The sequence below is a fragment of the Martes martes genome (genome assembly GCF_963455335.1).
Source record: "Martes martes genome assembly, chromosome: 2".
NCBI lineage: Eukaryota > Metazoa > Chordata > Mammalia > Carnivora > Mustelidae > Martes > Martes martes.
The window spans coordinates 33853759-33879837 of NC_137889.1; the positions used below are offsets into that span (position 1 = coordinate 33853759).

The 26079-nt window shown below is 48.6% G+C and overlaps 2 protein-coding genes across 2 annotated transcripts; both read right to left on the reverse strand.

The window, feature by feature from the left end:
• Positions 1-587: 587 nt before the first annotated feature.
• Positions 588-4806, reverse strand: GOT1L1 (glutamic-oxaloacetic transaminase 1 like 1; the record flags this gene model as incomplete). The annotated part of the gene is made up of 9 exons (XM_080797611.1): positions 588-736; positions 971-1113; positions 1601-1766; positions 2458-2608; positions 2702-2794; positions 3007-3116; positions 3363-3474; positions 3787-3968; positions 4692-4806. 9 exons carry the CDS (start codon positions 4804-4806, stop codon positions 588-590), a joined length of 1221 nt encoding a protein of 406 aa, XP_080653737.1.
• A 7595-nt stretch (positions 4807-12401) lies between these two features.
• Positions 12402-25159, reverse strand: ADRB3 (adrenoceptor beta 3; the record flags this gene model as incomplete). The annotated part of the gene is made up of 3 exons (XM_080796287.1): positions 12402-12581; positions 20142-20337; positions 23964-25159. 3 exons carry the CDS (start codon positions 25157-25159, stop codon positions 12402-12404), a joined length of 1572 nt encoding a protein of 523 aa, XP_080652413.1.
• Positions 25160-26079: the final 920 nt, after the last annotated feature.

Genomic DNA, 26079 nt, shown 5'->3' on the forward strand with positions numbered 1-26079 from the left:
CTAAGGTTCATCTCTCAATTAGACTATAAGCTTCTGGAGAAAAAGCACTGGATTGTACCTGGTTTTTTGCCTTCCTTTTGATGCCCAGATGCTATGATCTAAATGTTTGTGTTCTCTCAAAAGTCATATGTTGAAACCTAATCTCCAATGTGATGGTGTTTGGATGTGGTTAGATCATGGAGGCAGAGCCCTCATGAATGGGATTAGTGCCCTTATGAAAGCAGCCCTAGGGAGACCCCCTGCTTCTTCCACCATGTGATGTTCTAGTTAGAAGACACTGTTTATGAACCAGGAGGAGGGCCTTCACCAGACACTGAATGGTTGGTATTTTGGTATAGCAGCCCAAACAAACTAAGGCATCTGATCAGAACCTTAATATAGTGTTCAATAAATATGAGATGGTCATTGAAGATAGACATTCCCTTCTTCTCTGGGCCTTTTTAACCTCTCTTGGCTGAGGCCAGACCAATGCTTCATAAACAGGTGGGAAGAGAGAAATGAACTGCTGCAATGAATAATCAGCACAGAATTTTTGCAAAGACTAAAGCTTTTTATTCCAACTGGAGCTCATCGATTTTCTGAAGGCATTACTCCAAGCCCTTGGTGGAGAGGACAGCCTCGTTGATGCTCTGAGTGATATAATCTATGTTGTAGGCATTGATACAGGTGAAGTTGATCCGACTGTTCTTGGGGAGGTAGATATGCTTTTTCTTGACCAGGTATTCCACCTGTTGGACTGGTGATAATCCCAGGGTCTGAGATACTAACTCCCCTCTAACCCAGGGGGCGTGACAGGGGATAGGAAATGTCAGCATTTCTGGGATCCAGAAGGGTCTTTAAATCAACTCATCTTCACTCCAATCAAACTCTGAGGTGAAGCTAGGGACTGATCACCCAGTCAGTGAAGTTTAATGCTCAAACACAATCCCAAGGTCAGAAAAGAGAGAGCTACCCTCTCCTAGACACTTACCATTGAGTCCGAGATAGCTATGGGACCCATTCTGGTCTGTGATGTGATCCCAGGAGCCAGGCGTTCCCAGGAGTCGGAGCTTCTCCTTCACCTTTTCCTTGATCAGCATGATGTTCTCTACAAGCCCTTTCAGACTCTGCTTCCTGCCAAAGAAGACAGCAGGAAATTAAAGTATGAGGTTTCCCTGCTGTCAACCTCCTCGTTGCCATTGTACTCTTCTTGCCTTCCAAAGCCCCAACCACAGTGCCTGAGGGCGTCCCAGTGGAGCCCGGGATCTTATTACAAGTGGGAGAGGAGTTTCAGCCCATATTAATTTAAGCAAGCCAAGCAGGCTCATAGGCAGATTTTGCCAGTCGCAAGTCCTTGAGGCTGCCTAATCTTCTCCAACCTGGAAGAGTTCAAATAATTCATTGGACCGTGTCCAAAAAGAACGTCCCATGGCTCACTCCCCCAGGGTAAGGCAACCTTGGGCACAGCCCCTGCTGCTGATACACAATGAGTCCTCAGCAAATGTTGGTGAATGAATGGAGTCAAAGAGGTAACTAAGCAGGAAGAATCTTGTGAATGGGCAAGTCTGTACATACGTCTAGAGGCTCTGCCATCCTTTCCCACCCTGTACTTTACCCTTACCATTCTTCCTGAAGAGCAGGGTTACAGAGGATGGAGGTGATAATGCGAGCGCCAGTAGTAGGAGGGTTTAGCCACAGGGCCTGGGTGAGTTTCATCAACTGGGAGAGGACGCAGAGCAGGAACTCATTGTTGAGTGCCACCACGACCAGGATCCCTACTCCTTCATCTGCAGCATTGGGACAGACAGCCCCTCAGTGTCCTCCATTACCAGAGCCTTCTCTTATGACTTTACATCCAACCTTGCAGAAGAGAGGGTTGGACCACTGCCCCCGCCCCTTCCCAGCCAAGCCTGTATCCAGACCCCAGGAAGTGGCCAGAGGCTCTTCTTCCAGAAAAAGTAGCTATAAGTAAGAGCCTCAAAGATGGAAAGCACTTGAAAGATCACTAAGCCCTCCCCCTCATCTTATAGATGAGGAAACAGAGGCCCAAAGGGGCAAAATGATTTAACTGGAGTCAGTCTTGGGGCACGTGGGTGGCTCAGTCAGTTAAATGTCTGACTCTTGATTTCAGTTCAGGTCATGATCTCAGGTCATGAGATCAAGCCCCTTGAGTTTCTCTCTCTCTCTTTCTCTCCCTCTCCCCCTTCTCTAAACAAACAAACAAACAAACAAACAAACAAATAAAATGTAAAAAAAGAACTAGAGTCAGTTTTAGTAGCCAGTTTTAGGAATTGAGCTGAGATGATACCACAAAACCTGACTCGTAGCTCAATGCTCTTTCCTTCTGCCTCCATGGTGCTCTCTCTGGAGTCCTTGGCTCTCTCCAGAGTGTAGGAGTTACCAGGCACATCATTTGTGCCATGGCTAAGTCACCACTTCAGCATGAGGCCTTCCCTTTCCTTTCTGCCCATTCCATACCATAGATGCCAAAAGTCTTGGACAGAGACTGGCTGCAGAAGAACTCAAAGCCTTGAGACACAAAGTACTGTAAGAATCCAGTATCTTTTTCCAGGTCCCCGGTGGATAAACCTTGATTGGGAATGTCAAAAAATAGGAATATCTGCTTGCTCTGTAGGAGAAAGGAGAATGGAAAAAGGATGAGGTTGATGGAGGAGATGACAGACGGCATGAGGGAAGAAAGTTGGGCAGATGTTGGGCTCACCTTCAAGCTAGCCAGCAACATTGCCCACTGACTTTGTGTCAAGTTGCAGTCACAAATGTTCCCAATCACAAAGATACAGCCATGCGGGGCCTGCTGCAGGTAGACACCGTCTCAGCAGGCACTTCCCCTACCAAGTGCACCAGGGCATGTGGAGGAGAAGTCGTCCTCCATGTTGGTTCCTACTAAAGGGTCAGGCAAATTCAAGCCTAGGAAAGGCCTTTCATGACAACAGGGGCAGCAGGGACAAAAGGCAAATAAAACTGTAATCAGGTCTGAGGAGGAGTTTCTGAGTGGGGCCTCTCTACCTCTGCCACATTGAGGAGCACGTTGGCGTCCATGCATAGCTGCTTGGAGTCCCAGAAGGAGTATTCACGGACTGTAAAGCCCATGTCCTGGAAGACGAGTCCATAGGGTTCTGTGGGAACACAGCCCCCCTCCAGCTGGTACTGAGGAAATGGAGGCAGACGTGCCAGGGAATGGGTCTGAGGGTCACTGGCAGAAGGTGGGACAATAACAGGAAAAGGACAAGCATACTTGGCTTGTCCGCCATCTTGCCCATGACAGAGAGAGAGAAGGGCAACAGTGAACATGGCAAATGGGGTGGGACTCGGGAACAGGAGGGAAGGATCTTCTGTCACCCCCATTTTGCATAATAACTCACCTTTTTTAGAAGAAATAATGTAAACTATCTGAGAATCTTTACGCCAGATTTTGAGGAACTGGGCCCCAAGTTGGAAGGCACCATTGTCACCAACAGTGTGCACACCCCCTACCTGCCAGCAGAAAATAAACAGAAATAACTCTTTAAAAGAGTAATAATGATGAAGTCCTGCGTCAGACCCAGGTGATTCCTTTCTGGAAAGAGCTTGGACATCAGCAGTGTGGACTGATGCAAAGAATGGTGGCTTCAGGTTTGGATCTTGACTCTGTCCTCCACTGACTAAGTCTCCGGACTCTGAGTCTCAGGGCCCCCTCTGTCAATGCCTGGGAGCCCTCCAAGGCACCCCTTTCTTGTTAAGGATTGTGCAACCCCAGAGCTCCACTCCCTGTGTCTGGATAAGTAAGCAAAGGGCCCTTCTTCTCACCCTGTTCTCCACAATGACTTGGTTGTGCTTTCCAAAGAGGAGTTTCAAGGCCGCCTCAGTGAATGACTTCATGCCATTTACCGGTAGGTACTCATAATTCAGAGATGGATCCTGGGCAATCTGCAGGCGCATCTTGGGCACCACAGAAGACACCCAGGGATGGCCTTTGCTGGTCTGGCAGACTGTGAGGGAAGCCACAGGGGCGCTCTGGACAGCCGACCTCAGGGCCTCCGAGTCTGGGCTCTGCAGACAGCCCACAAACAACTCATCGGTCCTGGCTTTATTGGGGCTTTGGAAAGTTGCCTAGGAAAAGACAACTTTCTTTCTTTCTTTTTTTCCTTCCCCTTTATAAAAACAATGTGCTGGGAGTGAATGTCTAATTTTTGTCTTTTTAAAGTAGACAGCTGAAGCCATCCTTTTCTTTTTTTTAAAGCCTGTGCCATTTTAAAGGGCAAATATGACATACCACGTGGGAGTTCTAGACCCATGAGACTAAACAAAGGTAACCCCGACTTTCACAGTGGCAAGGGCTGGCTGCATTTCAGAAGAGTCATTTTGGGGTACCCTTCTTAGTTCAGGAACAGAAAAGGGGAGGGGAGGGGGGAAGGAAGAGGCTGAAGAAAGTATAGTGCCCATGCAGACCCCAAAGCATGGAGCTGGAGGAGAAGACATAGCTCTTACCAAACCCCTGGAAGCCCCCAGCTAAGGGCAAAGGGCGCAGAATGACCCAGAGCATTTTTTGTACTTTTCCCACAGGGCAATTTTGTTAACAAGAACAGAGCTCTCCATTTGCGGAGGTGTGACCATCTCCAGGTTCCTCTGCAGCAGGGGCGGACTGTCCTCCTAGAGGCAATCAGGATATGAGTACTAAGTCTTATAACACTCCCAAACCACAAGGCATCTACCTCTAAAGGCCAGGAAAATCTTGTTAGGACAACTGTCTTGCTTGTAGGTCTTTAACAAGCTGCCTTCTAGCTTCTGGGCTAGGGGTACATCCATGAACACCGAAAGGGTAGTCATCCCTGAAACACAAGTACAGCCGAGCCTAGGCTGTTCTGGGCTCCTGCTCCAAAGCCTTCCTCCAAGCCTGGCCCAGCCAGACCTGCCTCTTCCCAGAACCCTGGCAGATCCAATGTGGAAGCTCTGGACAACTGGTCACCAGAGCAACAGAACGCTACAATTCCCAGTCTCCGTGGTGGCAGTCCCCAAAGGCTATGGGAATATTCCATGGCAGTTGAGGACCATTCCCTGAGAGAGCGCACAGACGTGGGAGAGGAGAGGGGGAGGACCTGGAATTCCCAAGCACCTCTCTCTAACTCACTGCCTTCTCTCGCCCTCCTGTTGCCCAAACCAAAGTAGCAAGGAAGCCCTTGGAAGACAGGGCAAGGCAGGCTGCCCAGAAGTCAGGTGCAGAAGTGAAAACCTCAGATCCAGCAATAATCCAAGTTGAGGGATACATTTAAAAAGCTTCTACTTTTGTTTTGCTAAGGATCCCGGATTTTAAAAAGAATAGAAAGAAAGCACTGTTTCCTTCCATAGTTATTTTAAATAAAGACTCGTATGTTTAGAAACAGGGTAATCTGCAATTCCGTAGGCCAATCCTATTTTCTCTCATCTAGAGCCAAGACTTCTACATTGGTTAACCGTTTCATCAGTGGCCCAGCAGCAAGTGTAGATGGCGGAAACCAAGGGCGCAAAGAGCCGGCCTCTGTAGGATCAGTCTTACAATTTGCTTTCTTCTTTTACTTCTTAAAAATAACTTTGTAAGTGACTGTTGCAGACACTGCTGGTGTCTCACGCAGATATCCTTTACCTGCCCCGCTGGCAGATAAGGCTCCTCTTCCAGATCCAGTTCTCTGGAGAGTAGCCCTCGCCTGACAGGGACTTGCTCACCCAAAAACCACCTGCAGTTTACGCCCTCACCAACGGGGGGCAGCCAATGACTCTCTAACCCAGGTGTGTAAAAGGCCAGGCCTCTTGTCTTGGGGTATCTCTTGGCTCAGTTTGCATTCCACGGCCCACCCCCCAAATCAGGTCAAGGCTAGACTTGACCTGGAACCACATCTTTGCAAAGCCCATTTCCGCTTCACAATTCTACTTCTTTTTTTTTCTTTTTTTTTTAAAATTTTTATTTATTTTCAGCGTAACAGTATTCATTGTTTTTGCACCACACCCAGTGCTCCACGCAATCTGTGCCCTCCCTAATACCCACCACCTGGTTCCCCCAACCTCCCACCCCCCGCCCCTTCAAACCCTCAGGTTGTTTTTCAGAGTCCATAGTCTACTTCTTACAGTTTCCTCCTACAGTGTTCTCCCTCTGCAAATCATGAACCCCAAATCCCTATCTCAGGCTGTGCCTCCAGGGAACTTGCCTTGCGACAAATGATTATGAAAATCATCCCTATTATTGTAGAAAATTTTTAAACCTCAAGAAACTATAATGAAGAGGCGCCTGGGTGGCTCAGTCAGTTAAGTAGCTGCCTTCGGCTCAGATCATGATCCCAGGGTCCTGGGATTGAGCCCGGCGTCGGGCTCCCTGCTCTGCAGGGAGCCTGCTTCTCCCTCTCCCTCTCCCTGCTCCCCCTGCTTGTATTCTCTCTCTCTGTCAAATAAATAAATAAAATCTTTTTAAAAAGAAACATCTATAATGAAGAACATCGATTTGCTACAAACAATCTACAACCACACTTAATATTTTGGTGTACCCTCTTCCAGTTTCTCTTCTGTGATGTCTATATTTTAAGACAGTTGACATCAAAATGTACATGTCATTGTCATCACACATTTTTCACTTCACATTTCAGTTGTGAGAATTCTAACACGTGTGCCAAACAGAACTGTTTCTGCTGCAAGTGATAAAAAACCCAACCCAAACTAGCTTGAGCAAGAGGTCATTTATTTGCTCTGTAACTGGGCAGCCCACCGTACATCCGACTTTGATCACAGTTCAGTCCAGAGTGTCAGTGTGTCGCCAGGGCTCCGGCTTCATTCCCTGTGATTTCCTTGACTCTGCTCTTCTGGATGCTTCAGTTTGGTTTTCCAGCCGACTCTGGGCACGGGAGCAAAAGTGAATGTAGCAAGTACAAGAGGATACACATTTGAAAGAAATTTACAGAGCGGTTCTATTTGTAAAGAAACAATGCCAATTACTAAAGGCATGTTTGAATTAATAATGGGACATCCATAGGGGTGCCTGGGTGGCTCAGTGGGGTAAGCCTCTGCCTTCAGCCCAGGTCATGGTCTCAGGGTCCTGGGATCGAGCCCCGAATCGGGCTCTCTGCTCAGTGTGGAGCCTGCTTCCTCCTCTCTCTCCGTCTACCTCTCTGCATACTTGTGATCTCTCTCTCTGTGTCAAATAAATAAATAAAATCTTTAAAAAAAATAATGGAACATCCATATAATAGAATTCCGTGCAGCTGTTAAAAGTAGCCCTCTGACACGGGGGGATGGAGAGGAGAAGGGAGTTGAGGGAAATTGGAGGGGGAGATGAACCATGAGAGACTATGGACTCTGAAAAGCAATCTGAGGGTTTTGAAGGGGTGGAGGTGGGAAGTTGGGTGAGCCTGGTGGTGGGTATTATGGAGGGCACGTATTGCATGGAGCGCTGGGTCTGTGCATAAACAATGAACTCTGGTACACTGAAAAGAAATTAAAAAAAGAATTTTTTTTAAAAGTAGCCCTCTGTGTACCTTTGTGGAAAAATCTCCAAGATACCACCTTAAGTAAAAACCAGGGAGGATACAACAACAACAACAAAAAAACCAGGGAGGTACAGAATAGACAGCAAAGTAGAGGAACATTTGGGGGGAGGGTGTGGGGAGAATAAAAAATACATTTGCATGTATACGCATGGAAAATCTCTGGAAAGATACATACCAGTAGCAGGTAACTGTGACTGCCTCTGGAGAGCAGAAATGGGTGGTTGATGGATAAGGACAGGGAGGAAGACTAACCTGCTTTTCATTGTACACCACTTTGTACTTGAGAAATGTTAAACCAAACACATAGATCTCCCATTCAAATACTGTGTTTATGTTTTTAAAAATGGCCGCAGCCTTTCTGGACATTATATCCTTATAATCCAGAGGAAGGGAGAGCACCTCTTCTCTTAGGTCCCTGGAGGAACGAGGATGTTTCCTTCCCTGAAGCCCCCAGTCCCCTTTTTCCCTTCTCTTGGCTGCAGTGAGTCACTGGCCCATCTCTGACCTGATCATGGGGGAGGATGGGATATTCTAGTGGGTTTAAACCAACCGCCTAGAGCTGAGGCTGAGGTGGATCCCTCCCAGATCACACAAGAGAGAAGGGGCAGAAGGTTTCCTTAAAAGAGATCTCCAGGGGTGCCTGGGTGGCTCGGTGGGTTAAAGCCTCTGACTTCGGCTCAGGTCATGGTCCCAGGGTCCTGGGATCGAGCCCCACATCGGGCTCTCTGCTTCCTCTTCTCTCTCTGCCTGCCTCTCTGTGATCTCCATCTGCCAAATAAATAAATAAAATCTTTAAAAAAAAAAAGAGAGAGAGAGAGAGATCTCCAGTGTTCTTAAAAATGGGAATGGGCAGGGAAGGGATGCTAGGAAAGCAATCAGCAAGGTTTCACTGCATCATCCATTCTGAAGTCTTAAAAACCACCAGTTTAAAGCCTATTTTTTTTAAAGATTTATTTATTTATTTATTTGACAGAGAGAGATCACAAGTAGGCAGAGAGGCAGGCAAAGAGAGAGAGTGAGGGAAGCAGGCTCCCTGCTGAGCAGAGAGCCTGATGCGGGACTTGATCCCAGGACCCTGAGATCATGACCTGAGCCAAAGGCAGCGGCTTAACCCACTGAGCCACCCAGGCACCCCGATGCCTATTTTTATATGTGTTGTCCTTGTACTTCTAAATCTGTTAAACATTCAGGGTCCCGGTTGCTGTCTCAGCAGCCATGGGATGCAGGGAAGGTGCTCTCTGGATGACCCCAAGTCATCCAGTGTGACAGCAGGAGGGCAGTCACCATGGAGGAGTTGGCTGGCTCATGCTAGAGGCTCTGTCTGGGAGCTGATCAGCTGATAACTGGAGTGGAGTGTTTATGGCCCCATGTTCACTTCTCTCAGCAGCCCAGGTACAGACATGGTTCAATGAACTAGAATAACTTGCCTTTTCCTACACAGTATGGACCACTAGCTGATCTTAATCTTCCCCAATTGTTCCTAACCATTCTCAGGGTGTTCTTGGTGACTTTGGGGAAAGTTCTTTCACATTCATCCAGTGCAGTCATCCCCATCGTCCACATCTGTTTTGTAGGACATCACTTGAGTCCAGCATTTCCTTATTGCCACAGGGACCAGTGACCACTCTGACAACTACAAGACACCAGTGTAAATGCCGAGGACCCATTCTCCTAAAGCTTCCAAAGCCATAAACTCTCACCTACCAGAGCAGTCAGTACATGTCTATAACCCTCAGAGTCCCCTGGAAATAGTTCCTTCAGCTCTTATCTACCTTCCCTCTTGGCCACAGCACTGAGACGTAAGACCTGCCAACCCCGCCCCCCGACTGTCAACAAGAGCCTCACAGTAGAGCGGACAGAAGAGCTAGGCAGATCTGGCTTTCCATCTCAGCTTTCCCCCTTAATACCTATATACCCTTAGGTAAGTGGTTTAAACTCTCTCCACCTCAGTGTATGCATTTTATTTAAGATTTATTTATTTATTTTGAGGGAGAGAGTGTGTGTGCATGAGCCTGACACGGGCCTCAACCTCATGACCTTGAGATCACGACCTGAGCCAAAACCAAGAGTTCAGTGTTTAACTGACTGTGCCACCTAGGAGCCCCTATGCATTTTTAAATGGTGATCAACAAATATTATAGAATTGTGTGAGGTTTATTATGGAAAAGAGCATGCCCCTCAGGCTACCAAGAAACAGAAACCACCGTACCAATATCCAAGGAAGTTTTGAGTCTAGAGTTTATAACACAGAGTATTTGGGAAGTTCAAACTAACATCTGAACAGACTAGGTTTTTAAAGGGTTCCCCCCTCCCCCAGGAAATTGCAAGACCCCAATATTCAGGTTCTAGTAACCAAGGTCACAGAAGTTGGCTGCTAAAGTGGAGTAGTCCTCATGGGGAAATTTTCCCATAGACCCCTCAGGCTCAGCCAAGGAGGACAAAGGGTAAAGAAAAATCCTAAAGGGTTGGGAGAGAGGTGTGTCCTTATAACTGATCCAAAGAGCTCATTCCATTGCTAGGAATGCAGATCAAACAAATGGTTGCTCCTTCTGTCCCTCATAAACATGGTATAAACGTGGTATGTGCTCTGGACCAGTGATCACTGTGTGTTGCTCCCCTTCCCTGCTTTTCTAGATGGCCTTCATAGCCATTTCCCTCCCAGCATTGAACACTGGATATATTAGGGAATAGTTAAATTCCGTTTCGGTCCATAAGCTGCAGTATTATGGGTAGCCGCTTTCAGATGAAGAAAATTCACCTCACCCAGAGATCCTAACTCTGAGCTGGATGTTGGATGTGAGTTTGGGTTGTTCCTTTTGGGAGGAGAGAGAAGTTTTTACTTGCATGCAGAAACACTGTATTCTGTTAGTTTTGACCATTCTTAAAATTACGTGTTTGGAGAAAAAAAAAAAATATGGGCTGATGAGCTTCCAAAAGGTGGAAGGTAGTGATTTTTCTCTAAGTCCACCCAGAAACCCTTTTCCTACTCTTTCTGGTAGCAGGCTCCAGCCCTCTCCGCAGCTTTGGTCCTTGAATCCCGAGTGACAGCGCTTCCTGGGAGAAGAGGCACGTGGCTCAAGCCTGGGCTCTTGGAGTCTTACTGGAGCTGGCAGAGAAGTGCCGTCCATTACTCTCTAGTCATAGAGCTGTACGGAAACGATCCTAAAGCTCTCAGAAGCTACTGGCCCCGCCACGTAGGAAACCCCCAAAATGACGTCAACTGCCTGTGAAGAGAAATTGGAAAAGAAGAATGTCTGTTAGTTGGCTCAAGTCTCTGATTCCAGTCAGTATCCGTTTAGGTTCTTGGTGGCAAGCAACAGAAATGGACTCTAGCTGGTTTGTGTATAAGAGGAATTTATAGAAAAGATCTACGGTAGCTCGCGTAAGCGATAGGGAGGCTGGAGATTTGGGAGCAGGAAGCACGGCCGCCATCGGACCACGAAAGGAAGCAGGTGGGGATCCTACTGCTGAACATCAGACGACGCAGTGACTGGCCCCACCTTCACAGTCCACTGCTTGGCCACCAGAAGGCCGGCTGCCAGTGCAGGTCCCGGACATGGGTCTTCACTGCCACAGCTACTGCTGTGCACCAGGACCCTCCACGGTGGTTCCATCGCAACTCGCACCTCGGAAGGCCCACGGACCAGGAAGTCCGTGCCTGATTGGCTGAGCCCACTCACGTGATCCTGTGCCCCGCCCCCCAAGCTCTAGCTAAGGGGTGGGAGGAGAGCCGGTCTGGTCATTACAGCTTCAGTTATGGCAGGTGGGCGCTGCCTTCCAACGAGAGTCAGAAAAGGAAGACTTTCTTCTAGAAAGAGGTACACAGGCTAGGCATCCAAAAAAGACAAATTTTCACAATTATATCACCCCTTTCCCTCTCTCCTCCAACACCCCCATACTTCCTCCCACACTACTGAGGGTACTTATTTCACAGAGACAGGAAAAGCTATCAGAAGAGGGTTTCATGGGCGCCCATCACAGCTGCCCATCTACTGACGTAAGTATCAGAAGAGGGTTTCATGGGCGCCCATCACAGCTGCCCATCTACTGACGTAAGTACCACCTACTCTCTTTTCTCTTAGGGTGCTTGAGCCCCCCTCTTCTGGGCCCCATCTCAGTCCACACTCTGCCTTTGTGCCCTGGGTCCTGGCTACACTGTCCTGCAGTTGTCCTTCCTCTCCTCCATCGCCAATCACCCCTCTTCCCTAGAACATTCTCTCGGGCGTACAAACAGGCATCGAAACTCCCATCTTAAAAACAAACACCGCTCTGGTGATCTCCCCTCCCCTCTCCAGCTGTTACCCCATGAGTAAGTCAGGCTTCATCCAGAGAAGCAGAACTGCTCTGAGCGGTGTGGGTATTGTGGGAATTAGACCTCACGCAATTGCAAGAGGACCCAGGGAAAGGAAGGTCCCAGGAAGGGAGTTGGAGATTTAAAGAAAAATCCTTTTCAGGCTGCCCGAAGCACCCCCAGGTGGACAAATCAGAGCCTACAGGGAAATCTGAGAAGCCAGACACATCATTTGCAGAATTGGGACTCAGAAGGGGTAATGCCTGGAGGGCTCTATGGGAAGACAGGGCTTCTGCGCAGCTCTCACATCTGCGGGTCTGCAGCCAAGTCCCCAGTGGTGTGGGATCCCACAGTCGGCAGAGCCCACACTCTGGAAGCAGAGCACCTGCTCTGGGCCTGGCACAGAGGAAAGTCTGAAGACAGGCAGCACCCCCCCCCGCCCCCCGCCCCCAACACATGTGCTTTCTATTCTCACTCTGAAGTCCCTGCGGTATTAAGTGGGGGCCACTTCTCTTCTGCCTCTCACATCTTCAGCAGGTTTCTCCTCTTTTGGTCAACTCTAACCCGGACTCTAACAGAATTCTGGGAAACGGGTGCCCAGATTAACTAAGATGACAAGGAGATCATCCATCCACCACATTTCTCTGATCCTCTTCAGAACTGTAGCTATGGAGAGAATGTTTTACATTTTCTATCTCCACTTCTTCATCTCCCAAGTTCTCTTGCGCCCACTCCATCACCACCAGGCCATCAAAGCAGCTCTCATCAAGGTCAAACATGACAATGGTGCATTCTTGGTCCTCCTATTTGAGATGTCAGCAGCATATGACACAATGGGCCACTTACTCCTTGAAACACTTTCTTCCCACGGCATCCAGGATGCTACTTACTGTGGTTTCTCCTTTCTCCCCACTGCTGCTGCTCCTCAGTTGCCTTTTCTGGTCCCTTCTATTTCTGACCTCTAAATGTTAGAATGCTCCAGGGCTTGATCCTCAGAATTCTTTTTTTTTTTTTAAATGCCTGAAGTTGTTTTATTTTTTCCAGCTTTATTGAGATCTAACTGACATATAGCCAACATTGTGTAAGTTTAAGGTATTGATTTAATACACTCTGAATTTTTCTCTTCTCTGTCTATGGTCACCATACAGGTGAGCTCATTCCACTTCCATGAGCTTAAATATCCATCTGTCAAATTTATATATCCAGATCCAACTTTCCTTCTAACCTACAGATTTGGAAATCCACATGCCTATTGATGTTCCAACAAATAATTAATAGACTTTTCAAATTTATTGTGTCCAAAAACTAACTCATAGTTTCATATCTCACTTCCCTTGCCCCACCCCCATTTTGGTCAATGGCAAGTCCATTCTGCCAGGTGGTCAGGCCAAAGATCTTGGTTTCATCCCTGACATCTCTCTTTTTCTCTTATACCCTACATTCAACTCCTTGGCAAACTGTATCCTTTTTATCTTGTAATATCTCTAGAGACTTTTCTCACTATTACTGCTGAAATGGATGGATGAGTGGATGAAAACAGTGTACAATCTGTGTTTAGATGGAGGACAGAGGCTACAATCTGTGTGAAGATACAAAGATAAAGAAGAAAATGAGTTCATTAGTAAATACAAGTGTGGTTGGAATAATAGTGTATGGAGGAGGGGAGTGGTGAGAAATCAGGTAAGGAAGGTAGGCACTATCCATTTAATGCCACACTCTGTGTGGAAGGCTCCAAATCTTACCCCAAATGCTTTAGAAAGCCATTGAATGATTTTAAGAAAGGGAATGACATTATCAGATTTATATTTTAGAAGAATCTCTCTGGGGTCTTATGGAGGATGAATTGGAGGGTAGCCAGAACTCGGCAGGCCAAGTGGAAACTACTTTAGTTCATTTGGTTAAGAAGGGATGAGGGCCTGAGCTATGGCAGTGGCTAATGGGTAGACTTGCCGCGTGTCCCTCCTAAAAATACCAGGCACCAGACCAAGCATTAAGGGAGATGCTGGCAAGCAAGGGCAATCCTGAAAAATATCCACTTAATTTAAACAATATCTTATGCATCAGTAATAAGTTCCACTTATTTTTGTGCAACTTTTCTATCTCTTGCTTTTTAAAGAATTTTTCAATACAACAACTTGCAAGAAATGTTAAAGGACAGCAAAGGCAAAGTTTAAATATGTTTTTCATTTCATGAGGTCAGAAGTCCAATGGCAGACCAACCAGGTTGAAACCAGCTAGCCAGCAACCCTACCAAGGAGATGAGCATGAGAGTGGATTAGGAGTAAGAACTAGTTTGTTCTTAGGACTAGTTCTTCCCGGGGCATCTGGGTGGCTCAGTCAGTTAAGCATCTGACTCTTGATCTCGGCTCAAGTCATGAGCTCAGGGTCCTAGGATCAAGCCTTGTGTCCTATCCATCTGCCCGTCCATCTGTCTGTCTATCAGGCTCCACACTCAGTGGGGATTCTGCTTGAGATTCTCTCTCTCCCTCACCCTCTGCCCCTCCCCTGCTCAAGCACACTCTCTCGCTCCTGCTCATAAATAAATCTTAAAAAAAAAAAAAAAGACTAGTTCCTCCCTCAAAAATGGGAGGAAGCCATCACTCAGCTAGGTTCAGGATCTTGAGGTTGCTGGAGCAGTAAAATTCACCATCAGCTCCACATGTTTCTTCTTCCCCAAGAATGGTAGGAATTTCTCCATTGGAAAAGCAGCTGCCTAAGCTTCTTCCCTTAGTTCCCCAGTCTCCCTCCCTCTGGTTCTGGGAGAATGTTCCAACATCAATTAGGTTCAGACTTGGGCCCATGGGGAGGCCTGGGAAGAAAGACTCACTCATGTGATCCAGTGACTGGTGAGAGACCAGAGACACTGTGGGCGGCACGGAGCTGCTGCAAATCTCTCCTGTTCCCACTTTCTTCCCTGGGAAGGAGTGACCCATCCCTTCTCCCTTCTGGGAATACCAACAGCGGAAGCAACATTTCTTGGTTCTTGCTGAAGAGATTTTGGGAACTATGTTTGCTGTGTTTTTGTGGTAAAAAGGGTGGCTCCTCACTAGCAACTCAGAAATAAATCGCTTTGGAACTTTTAGCTCCTCGTTTTCTTAAAAAGGTGTGTGTGGGCCAAGGAATCATAGAATGACTGGTTGTTCCCTCAGGCCTTCATCAAACACAAAATCTAAAGGACCCTGTTCCTCAGACACCCAAGCAAGAGTCTCCGAAAGTCCTTTGGAAGAATAGTAAACCATATGTGGTCATGGGATCTTTCCTGAGCTTGTGGATCTTTCCTGAGCACTGGATTTTGGTTTCTGATGGGAAACCTTTAAAAACACCACCAGAGAAGGGCACCTGGCTGGCTCAGTCAGTGGAGTGTGCAGCTGTTGATCTCAGGGTCATGAGTTTGAGCTCCTTGTTGCAGGTAGAGACTGCTTAAGTAAATAAAAAACAAAACAAAACACCACCAGAGAAGGACTATTAGAAAGAACAGCCTTGGGCAGAATTGTGCAGTGCATCTGCATTTGTTTTCTATTGTTGTGTAATAAATTACTACAAACTTGACAGCTTAGAACAACATATATTTATTACCTCACAGTTTCCATGTCTCAAGAGTCTGTGTATGGGGGAGCTGGATCTTCCGTTCAGGGTCTCACCAGGCTATAGTGAAGATGTCAGCCAGGGCCACAGTCTCCTCTGATGCTCATTGTCCTCTTCCAATTCACGTGGTTGTTGGCAGTATCCACTTCCTTGCACTTGTGGAACTCAGGTGGCTAGCTTCCTTGAGGACACCCAGAGTATCTTTCTGATGTCTTCCATCTCTGACCTCTGACCTTCTTTTAAAGGGCTTGCCTGATTAGGTCAGGCCCACCCAGGATAATCTGCCTTTTAATTAACCTAAGTCAATTGATTAAAGACCTTAATTACATCTTTAAAGTCCTTTCACCTCTGCCATGTAATACAACCTAATCACAAGAGTGATATCCCATCACCTTTGCCATATTATTATTTCTTAGAAGCAAATTATAGGTCCCACACACATTTAAGCAGAGGGAATTAGACAAGGACAGGGGTCCTTGGGAGTTCTCAGAATTCTGCCTCCCGCAGAATCTAAGAGCTTCTGGAGAGAACAGCCCTTTCCTGAGGGGTGACTAGAGTGGATGATAATCTTCAAGACCAGAACTCTCAGGTAAAGGATTTACAAGTGTCTCTCACTATATTGGGTCAAATGGTAGTCCCCAAATATATGTTAACCTGGAATCTCAGAATGTGGCCTTATTTGGATTAAGGTTCTTTGCAGATACAATTAAGGGTCTTGAGATGACATTATCCTGGATTAGGATAGGCTCCAAATCCAATGACGTGTGTCCCTATAAGAGACAGAAAAGAGACACACATGGACACAGGAAGAAAGTGAGGACAGAGGTAGAGATTGGAGTGAGATATGTCTCCAAGCCAAGGAATGCTAAAAATTTCCAGAGCCACCAGAAGCTAGGAAAGAGGCATGGGACAGACTCCTCCTCAGAGCCTCCGGAAGGAGCCTGTTCTGTTGATACCTCACTTTCAGGCTTCTGGCTTCCAAAATCATGAGAGAATAAATTTCTGTTGTTTTAAGCCACAAAGATAGTGGCAACTTGTTGCAGCAGCCTTGGAAAATGAATACACTCATTGATAATTGTTCCTGTGCGAATCAACATCAAAAAGACAGACTTGGTGGTCTCGAGTGCCACATGAACTCCGACTCTATAGAGATACCAATTCCCAGAGATCAGGGATGCCCTAAGAGGTACTAAAGCAAGGCATCTTTGTCACCCAAGCTACATTCATCACAGAAGGTCAGCAGATCCCCATTCATTTATACCATTTTATTATCCCTTCATTGATGAATTTGTTTGATTCGGCTGCTGTTTAAAAAAATAGACTAAAATAACTCTCACTTAAATAAGATAGGAGTTTATTTTTCTTTCATTTAAGAGTCTTAAACAGAAGCAATCCATGGTGGACATGCTGACTCCACACTGTTGAACACCCAGGCTCCTCCTCCTATCTGGTTCTTCTGCCACCTGTAAAACATAGTTGCCATCTCATGACCTAAGGTGGCTGCTTCAGTTCCTACCATCAGAGCTGCATTCCAGCCAGTGCAAAGGGGAGGATTAGATGTGGAGGATATGCCCTTTCCCTTTAATGGCAGACCTGGAAGCTCAACACCTCAATCAGCTAGAACTTAATCACATAGTCACACCTATGTCTGCCAGGAGGCTGCAATGTCTTAGCAAGACCATGTGCCCAGCTAAAACTTAGGGGTTCTATCACTAAAGGAAGGAGGGAAGAATGGAGAGCAACTTCTGTCCATAGGAGACAACAAACACAGTCCTGACTTGCTCAGTGGCTTCTCAAATCTGGGGCCTAGGGAGAAGGGAAGAAAGATCCAGAAGTGGAAATCCATGAATAGATAGCAACCCTACTGCGCTTCTGAGTACAGGATGAAGCAGAACCTTGAAAATGTGGGTTTAAAACAGCAGGAATGGGGCACCTGGGTGGCTCAGTGGGTTAAGTCATGATCTCAGGGTCTTGGGATGGAGGCCCCCATAAGCTAGGCCCGCATTGGACTCTCTGCTCAGCGGGGAGCCTGCTTCCCCCTCTCTCTCTGCCTGCTTCTCTGCCTACTTGTGATCTCATTCTCTGTGCCAAATAAACAACAAAATCTTTTTAAAAAGACTTTAAAAAAATAATAAAACAGCAGGAATAAGATGAATACAGAAAAGCTCGGAGGATAGTATTCCTCCTTCCCCATGATACCTTCTGTTGTGGGTTGAACTGCGTCCCCCTTAAAGATACATTGAGGGCACCTGGGTGGCTCAGTAGGTTAAAGCCTCTGTCTTCGGCTCAGGTCGTGATCCCGGGATCCTGGGATTGAGTCCCACGTTGGGCTCTTTGCTCAGCAGGGAGCCTGCTTCCCTTCCTCTCTCTCTGCCTGCCTCTCTGCCTACTTGTGATCTCTGTCAAATAAATAAATAAAATCTTTAAAAAAAAAATACATTGAAGTCCTAACCCTCAGAACCTGTGAACATGACCTTGTTTGGAAATAGGGTCTTTGCTGATATAATCAAGTTAAAATGAGCTCATACTGAATTAAGTCGGGCCCTAATCCAAAGACTGGTGTCCTTATAAGAAGAGGGAAAATGCGGACACAGCCACACAGGGGGAGATGGCCGTGTGAAGATGGAGACAGAAGTTATAATGATGCAGCTACAAGAGAAGCAATGCCAAGAATTGCCTGCAACCATGAGGAGCTACAAGAGCCAACCAAGGAGTCCTCCTCTAGAGCCTTCAGAGAGAGTGTGGTCCTGCGAACACCTTGATTTTTTTACTTCCATCCTCTAGAACTATGAGAAAAGGAATTTGTTACACCAACCCTAGCAAACTAAGGGGCCATCTTCTTTTCTGGTTCGTTAGGGCCCCATTCTAATAATCTTTCCTATAATGTGCCATAAAGCCCTGACATCCGGAAGTGTCTTGTGTCCTAAACTTCCATCCATACTTAAGATTTAGCTCATCACAAATGCCGTGTGGGAAACGAAGGGTAAGCCAAACCAGGACTACATGTCAGGCAGAGGCCAGACCAGAGTCTGAATGTGAAAAAAGAGCCGTGTGTGTGCGTGCGCAGTGACGTGGATATGAAACCAGGGGCATCCGTCTGAGGCAGGGATGAACCTGCAGGAGAAAGACCAGGCAGGATATACCCACCCAGGCCAAAGACAAGTCCAAGATCTAGGCTGTCAGTGGGAGCAGGACTACCCAGAGATTAAAACCAGGAGGCTTGAGATGAATCCTTGCTCCCTACTCTGATGACACTGTTTACACCAGAGGAACCCTATCCATTTCCACGCTCTATATGTGGTCTCTCATCTGGTCTTTAAAACCCGTCTGGGTGAGCTGAGTAGAACAATAATAGAATCTCTATTTGATTCACAGGCAAACAAAATGTCAGAGAGGCCAAGTAACCTGCTCAGTGTCACATAACTGATTATCAGTGTGTGTGTTTGGGGCGGTTGGGGGGCGGGGGGGATGAACTTTAGAGCCTGGTAGACTGAGTTAGAAGCTATGTGATTTCTGTGAGGCTCTACTATTTATTATCACTTCAACATAACATTTGCAGATCCCCTCTTACAGTATTGGCACGCAGATTGGTGCTCGATCAATGGCTATTTCCTTCCTTCTCCCTTCCTTGCTTCTCCAGCCTCAAATTTGGTGCTCTCTATGCTACCAGTGTTGCCTTTTTCTGACTAAAGTAATCGTGGTCTGATGGTGGCCGTGCTTCCTGCTCCCAAATCTCCAGCCTCCCTATCGCTTACGCGAGCTACCATAGATCTTTTCTATAAATTCCTCTTGTACACCTCTCTAGAGGTCAGTTTATTCGTCTACTTTATCAAAGGACTGAACTAAATCATTTCTATGATCTCTCCCAGCTCTGAGAGTCCCTGGCCTTAAGAAACCGCATTTCTTGCTAATTTTGGCCATTCTAACTGGTGTAAGGTGGTATCTCAATGTGGTTTTAATTTGAATCTCCCTGATGGCTAGTGATGAAGAACATTTTTTCATGTGTTTGAAAGACATTTGTATGTCTTCATTGGAGAAGTGTCTGGAAACAACATGTGTTGGAGAGGATGTAGAGAAAGGGGAACCCTCTTACACTGTTGGTGGGAATGCAAGTTGGTGCAGCCACTTTGGAGAACAGTGTGGAGATTCCTCAAGAAATTAAAAATAGAGCTTCCCTATGACCCTGCAATTGTACTACTGGGTATTTACCCCAAAGATACAGATGTAGTGAAAAGAAGGGCCATCTGTACCCCAATGTTTATAGCAGCAATGGCCACGGTCGCCAAACTGTGGAAAGAACCAAGATGCCCTTCAACGGACGAATAGATAAGGAAGATGTGGTCCATATACAGGATGGAGTATTATGCCTCCATCAGAAAGGATGAATACCCAACTTTTGTAGCAACATGGGCAGGACTGTAAGAGATAATGCTGGGTGAAATAAGTCAAGCAGAGAGAGTCAATTATCATATGGTTTCACTTATTTGTGGAGCATAACAAATAACATGGAGGACAAGGGGAGATGCAGAGGAGAAGGGAGTTGAGGGAAATTGGAAGGGGAGGTGAACGGTGAGAGACTATGGACTCTGAAAAACAACCTAAGGGTTTTGAAGGGGCGGGGGGGTGGGAGGTTGGGGGGACCAGGTGGTAAGTATTAGGGAGGGCACGGATTGCATGGAGCACTGGGTGTGGTGCAAAAACAATGAATACTGTTACGCTAAAAAGAAATAAAAAATTAAAAAAGAAAGAAACCGCAATTCTGCTGCCCCTCTCCAGACCGGCACCGCCAAACCCACACCTGTTGTACCTCCTATCACCATCAGGAGGCGCCCAGCACCGTTTATTCCCGCAGCGGGGGCCGGTGGGGGCGGGGGGAGCAAAGCCGGAAGCCGCGAAGCTGTCTCTTCCTTGGATTGCGGACTCCCTCGCAGAGATTTAGGCGAGCCAGCCATCCCAGACACACTCATTCCCCCTCTAAAGGCAAGAGAGGAGAGAAAGTCAGCCTTTCTCCCTTTACTTCATAGATGAGGACGTTGAGGAAAGCGTCTTGATTTTCCTTAATGTCATAATTATATTGCCTCCTGGAGTTTCTGCTAATATAACTGAGGTGCATATTATGTTTCAACTAATTGGCCTGCGGTGCACCACATCCAGGGCTTTTTGCATGGGGTGGGGGAGAGCATCAGCTGTACCCCCTCCCCATTGCAGGTCCCCACTTCTGGAGAGACATGCAAACACAGATACAGATCGGCAGCCTGGAAGCACGAGGTGGGGCGGGGCAGATGACTGGTTTTCAGGATCAAAACCTAAAGGAGCACTATTCCCGTGGCCTTCACCTGTGCCCCTAGAATGAAAGGGGAGAAGCTGCCCCTACTCTCTAAGAGCTGAGGAATGAAGCTGGTGTGGGATGGTAGCTCTATGACTACCCATGAGACCGCAGTCTGCAACTACCACCGTCCTCCAGAAGAATCTACCATAGGGAGAGTCCTAGGAAAAGCCTGTTCTCAACCTTCTCCTACCCTAATTCTGCCTTCTCCTTAGCGGTTCCACCTGATGACCTAATGCAGAAGGTAAGTCACCTCTGGAAAACCCAGTCACCCATTCCTTCTCCACTGAGCTCCACCCCCTTCACCCAGTCATTTCTGCCCACACCCACCCCTGTTAACAGACTCTGGGAAGGCCAGGGTTCCATGGGCTCTTTCCTTCTCACTGGTCTGTAAGTCTTCACTTCTCTAGGTTCGAAGGATGGTTGTTTGTCTTCCAGAGTTCAAGTGCTCAGGCCCTGTGCTAACAAAAGCAGCCTGCTCAGCATCCAAGATGTAAATCGCCCTCCGGCTGACACCTGGCCACAAGTTGCTGGAGGGATGACCAGAACGGCTGACTCCCCATCTGTCAGATGCCCTGGTGACAATTTGCAGACAGAGTCCACAGCCCCGTGCAAGTCTAAACACTTTAAAAGGGCCTGACAGCTGGCACATGGGTGTGTGTCAAGCAAGACTCGGGCAGTATGAGCTCTTGGATAAGGTTCAAGGACATTTCTATAAACCAGAGCCCCACTCCCCCCCCCCACTCCCCAAATCATCCTTCTTCCCTGCCTAGGACTGACTGGACAACTTTCCTCGGTAATGTTGGAAAAATATCCAGAGATGGAGAGATGAGCCCTGGTACTTATTCCCCTGCCAAAGCAAGACTTCCTTCTCCACTAAGGATTCAAAAATGAAGGCCTTGCCAAGAAACCTCCAGCACCGCAGACCCCAGAGATCTCACACAGTTCTGGATTGAGAAGGAGAAAGTCATCTTTGGTATGCAAACATCCGAAGATATAAAACCTGGGCTCCTGGAAAAAAGGAGCTGCAGAGGCCGGGTCCAATTCACAGGGAACACCCATATGTGGAAATCCACTGAGCTTATCCTCAGGGCAGATAGAAGCTTTGTAACTCTGGAGCCCCGGAACCTAGCCGGTGCATTGCTCCTCGCTGTCACACAGTAAACATTTGATGATTTACTAGCCATCCTGTAAATCAGCTGGGACAATGCTCTCTGCTTATGGAGTTTAAATAAGAACTCACAAAACGATTCAGTGATTTCCACAGAAATTTTCTTTCCATAGGAAACTGCCTGATAAGGTTCTTAAGAATTGGAATAAGGGGGAAAAATTATCAACTGACTCAAACTTGTAACTCCAGCTTTACTTCGAAAGGATAACTTTGATTTCTGCAGCCCAGAAAAGGGAGAGGTTGTAGAAAGGATGGGAAACATCAGAATATATTTATAACCAAAGACATTTGCCCAACACAAACAATGCTCTGTGCCTCCAGACACACACACACACACAAACACACAACACTAGACAAAACTGGTTCCCCCTGGCAATGGGATCTTACAAATGCGCCCCTGGCTTATAGCATGGGGGCTGACATACACCCCATGTGCCCTGATCCTGAACACAGCAAACTGTGTCCTCCTAGGAGCACTGCCCTCAAGTCCGTGGGCAGCTTGGCTTTGCTCCCCACTTGCAAGTGGATTCCATGAATTTTGGAAAGATGGAGATATAGGAGGGGCAAAGGTTCAAGCTCACTCCCTTTCACCCAAACAGACTTTTCATCTTTTCTTTCACCCCGATGAGGAAGAAGGGGGCAGGGGTTAGTCCTAATTTATTGTGTCTGCCACAAGCCAGCTCTAAGAAGGGAGTAAGGGGATTTTGGGGGAAAGAAATGGAGAAAAGAAGGCAGGGGATGAACCGCATTTAGTAATATTTATAAATTTGATGTTCCAAGGAAGAGAAGGGATCCGTTCTAATGGTTTGCCTTCCAGCCCCCCACCCCCAAAACCCTGAAGAAGTCCTTCTGGCACCAACGTGGGGGGAGGTAGTGCTTAGACATCCGTAGTGATGGAGTCAGGGACAAAACCCCAAACCCGGAACTTTTCTAGCTTTCTGCTCCCAGCCTAGGTAGGCCCCCGAACCTGAAGAACACTGCGTGGTCCGTCAGGTCCAGGCAGCAGAAGGAGCGGAAGGAGGAGTGCTCTCTTTGCCTTAAGCACACAGCATGGAAGTGAGCAAGGTCATAGGTGCGCCTCCAAAGCTAGTCCTGAGCTCCAAGGGCAGCTAAACTCAGGCTACTGGATACTTCGGCTGCTGAGGAAGTGGTGAAGTTCAGGGATGGGGTTTAGAAAACTCTCAGAGAGACAAGAGGCTGATGAAAACCCACTTGGTAAGGATTTCCTCTCCCCCATAGGCCTCCCCTCCCCATCCCAAGGCGAAGTCATCAGTTTCTGGAAGTCAGAGATTTCCAGCTGAGGCACTCCACAGGGCTCATTCTAAACAGGGGCCAGAGGCTCTCCAAAAGTTCTGGATCAACAGAGTTCTTTCTCCTCATCCCTCAGGACCTAAGAAATTCCCCCAGGAAGCCCTGGAAAAGGGAGATAACATATCTTGGGGTGAGGGGCACAGGGTGGGGACAGGGACACTAGAGGAAAGGAGTAAAGGTCAGGGACCCTGGAAGGGATAAGTAGGTAATCACACAAAGAGCATCCGGGCTGGGCTCCACCCAGCCACAAAAAACCCACCCCCAACCCTAACTCCTTCCAGGGAGAACCGACACTCACGGGTTCCCCCACTCCCATTTATCCTTCATACCCAAGAGGTTTCTCACTATCACTCTATAGCTATCAAACTTTTCAAAGAAACCAGAGCTGAGACCGAGAGTTTGGGAAGGCCTCTAGTCTTCTCTGCAAGTCAAAGCCAGCCCAAGTGGCGGCAAGGAATCTGGGAGGCCCAACAACTGAGCTAGAAAATCTAGAGCTGACCAGGCAGGCTCAGAAGACAGCCGCACTTCCTGGCGCACACTGGTTGGGTCCTGGGTTGAAGAACAATCCGCTGCCCTCCTCTGCTTCAGCCCGGGGGCAGGTGGGTCGGATGCGGGAAAAGAAAAGGTCCTGGGTTCCATTTTGGTTCCCTACTCCATGCCCCCTCCTTCTTTCGCTGTAGAGACCTCTCCAAACCCACCTCATCCTACCGAACGCCAAACTCGAAATGACCAAAAGGAGACACAGAATGCTTCCTATCTTGAGCCGCCTGCCATCTCGCCTCGGTTACCTACCCGTTGAGCGGTGGGCACTGCCTGGACTCCGCGGGGCTGGCCAGTGCGGCAGGGGCGCCCGAGGGGTTGCCAGGCGGGGAGGCGGCGGCCTGGTGCTCCTCACGCCGGCAGCGGCACAGGAGACGGCGGAAGGCGCTGCGAAAGTCCGGGCTGCGGCAGTAGATGAGCGGGTTGAAGGCGGAGTTGGCATAGCCTAGCCAGTTAAGGGCCAGAAAAGCCGGGCTGGGAACCAGAGAGGGGCCCCCGAGAGCGCGCATCACGTTGGCCACAAAGAAGGGCAACCAGCAGAGAGTGAAGGTACCCATGATGAGACCCAAGGTGCGCAGGGCCCGGTGTTCCCGGAGAGGCAGAAGGCGCGCGGGCCGCCGACCGTACGAGGGCACCCCTGCGGGCGAAGCGTACGGCCCGGCCGGGGCGGGGGACACAGAGCGCGACGCAGTCGGCGGAGACTCCTCGGGCGGGAAGCGGCCCAGCTCCCGGCGCAGCAGGCGCAGTTGGCGGGTAGCCACGAGGAAAACGCGCGCGTAGACGAAGAGCATCACCAGAAGCGGGAGATAGAAGGAGACGGAGGAGGAGAGCAGCGCGTAGGGTATGTTGGAGGCGAAAGCGCAGCAGTGGGGATTGGAGTGGCAACGCTGTGCCTCGGCGTCGGCTCCCACGCGCCACCATTTGCTCATGATGGGGGCAAACGACACCGCGGCGGACACGACCCACACCAGCACCACTGCTGCCCGGGCGCGCCGTTTGGTGACCAGCGCACCGTAGCGCAGCGGGTTGGTCACTGCCAGGTAACGGTCCACGGCTAGGGCGCACAGGGTTTCGATGCTGGCTGTCACACACAGCACGTCCACTGAGGTCCACAGCTCGCAACCAGTGGCTCCCAGGGGCCAGTGGCCGGTCAGCGCCAAGGTAGCCCCCGGCGGCACTACCAGCAGTCCCACCACCAGGTCTGCTGTGGCCAGCGAAGTCACGAACACGTTGGTCATGGTCTGGAGTCTCGGAGTCCGAGCGATGGCCACGATCACCAGCAGGTTGCCTCCCACGGTGACCAGAACTTCCAGCGCCAACAGCCCCCCCGCCAAGGCCACCGCCCACGGCACCCCTGGCAGCCCACTCGCATTGGCAGTATTGGGCGTCGGGGTGGGGGCAGCAGGCCACGAGGCCAGAGAGCTGTTCCGGTGAGACCACGGAGCCATTCCCGGGGCGTGCTTGGGGCAGAAAGGAAAGAGAGAGGGGGTCTCCCTTCTAGATGGGTCCCTTCCCCCAGCTCAGGGGAGGGGACAGCGGGGCGTGGGAGCGATTTCCTCGGCCTGGGCCATCTTCCCTAGTTGACCCGGCGAGAACGCTCGGCCTCCCCCCACCCCACCCGCTTGATGCCACCGCTTGGGGTGGGGTGGTGGGGGGAGGAGTGGAGGCCCTTAAAGGGGCAGCGGCCAGTAGTCTCGATGCGTGCCGGGCGTCAGGAAGGGAACTGGAGGGAGGGGAGGGAAGACAGATGGATGCCTGAGTTTTCCTTTAACTATGTCTAGAGCCCCGACACCTGGACTTCTCTGCCACGTTGTGCCCACTCCTGCCATACCACCGCACGCACTCAGCGCAGCACTCCGTCAGCCCTGATTTCCTGGAACTCTGCACCCAGTTTCCCCAGAAGATCCAGCAGCGACTCCAGCTGATGGGTAATGAAGACCGCCCCCTCCACACCAGTGCCGCCACCACCTACCTTGTTAGAGGAAAAGGTAACCCTCCCAGGGCAAGCAAAATGATCCACGGTAGCATCTCATCTACTTGAGTGTCCTTCTCTAAAATATTGTAAGTAAAAGAGGGCAGCAGTGTCTTCTCTCTTCTCTCAAGACCTCAATTCCGGGGAGATTTGGGAACCTTCCCTTCTCTTATTTCCTTTACGCTCCCTGCTCCTCCGGTTTTCTGTTGTCTTTTTGCTGTTCTTGTTCTTTGCAGTTACTGGAGAAATTCGACATTTTCCAGGAGTCTTTAGCATTGCCTACTCACTTAAATTTTGATTTGGCTTCATGTAGTCCCGGATGCTGAGAGTTTCAATTTCTGCATCTTCCCCATTGCACATAGCCCCTTGCACACACTTTCCCACCTAGACAATTTC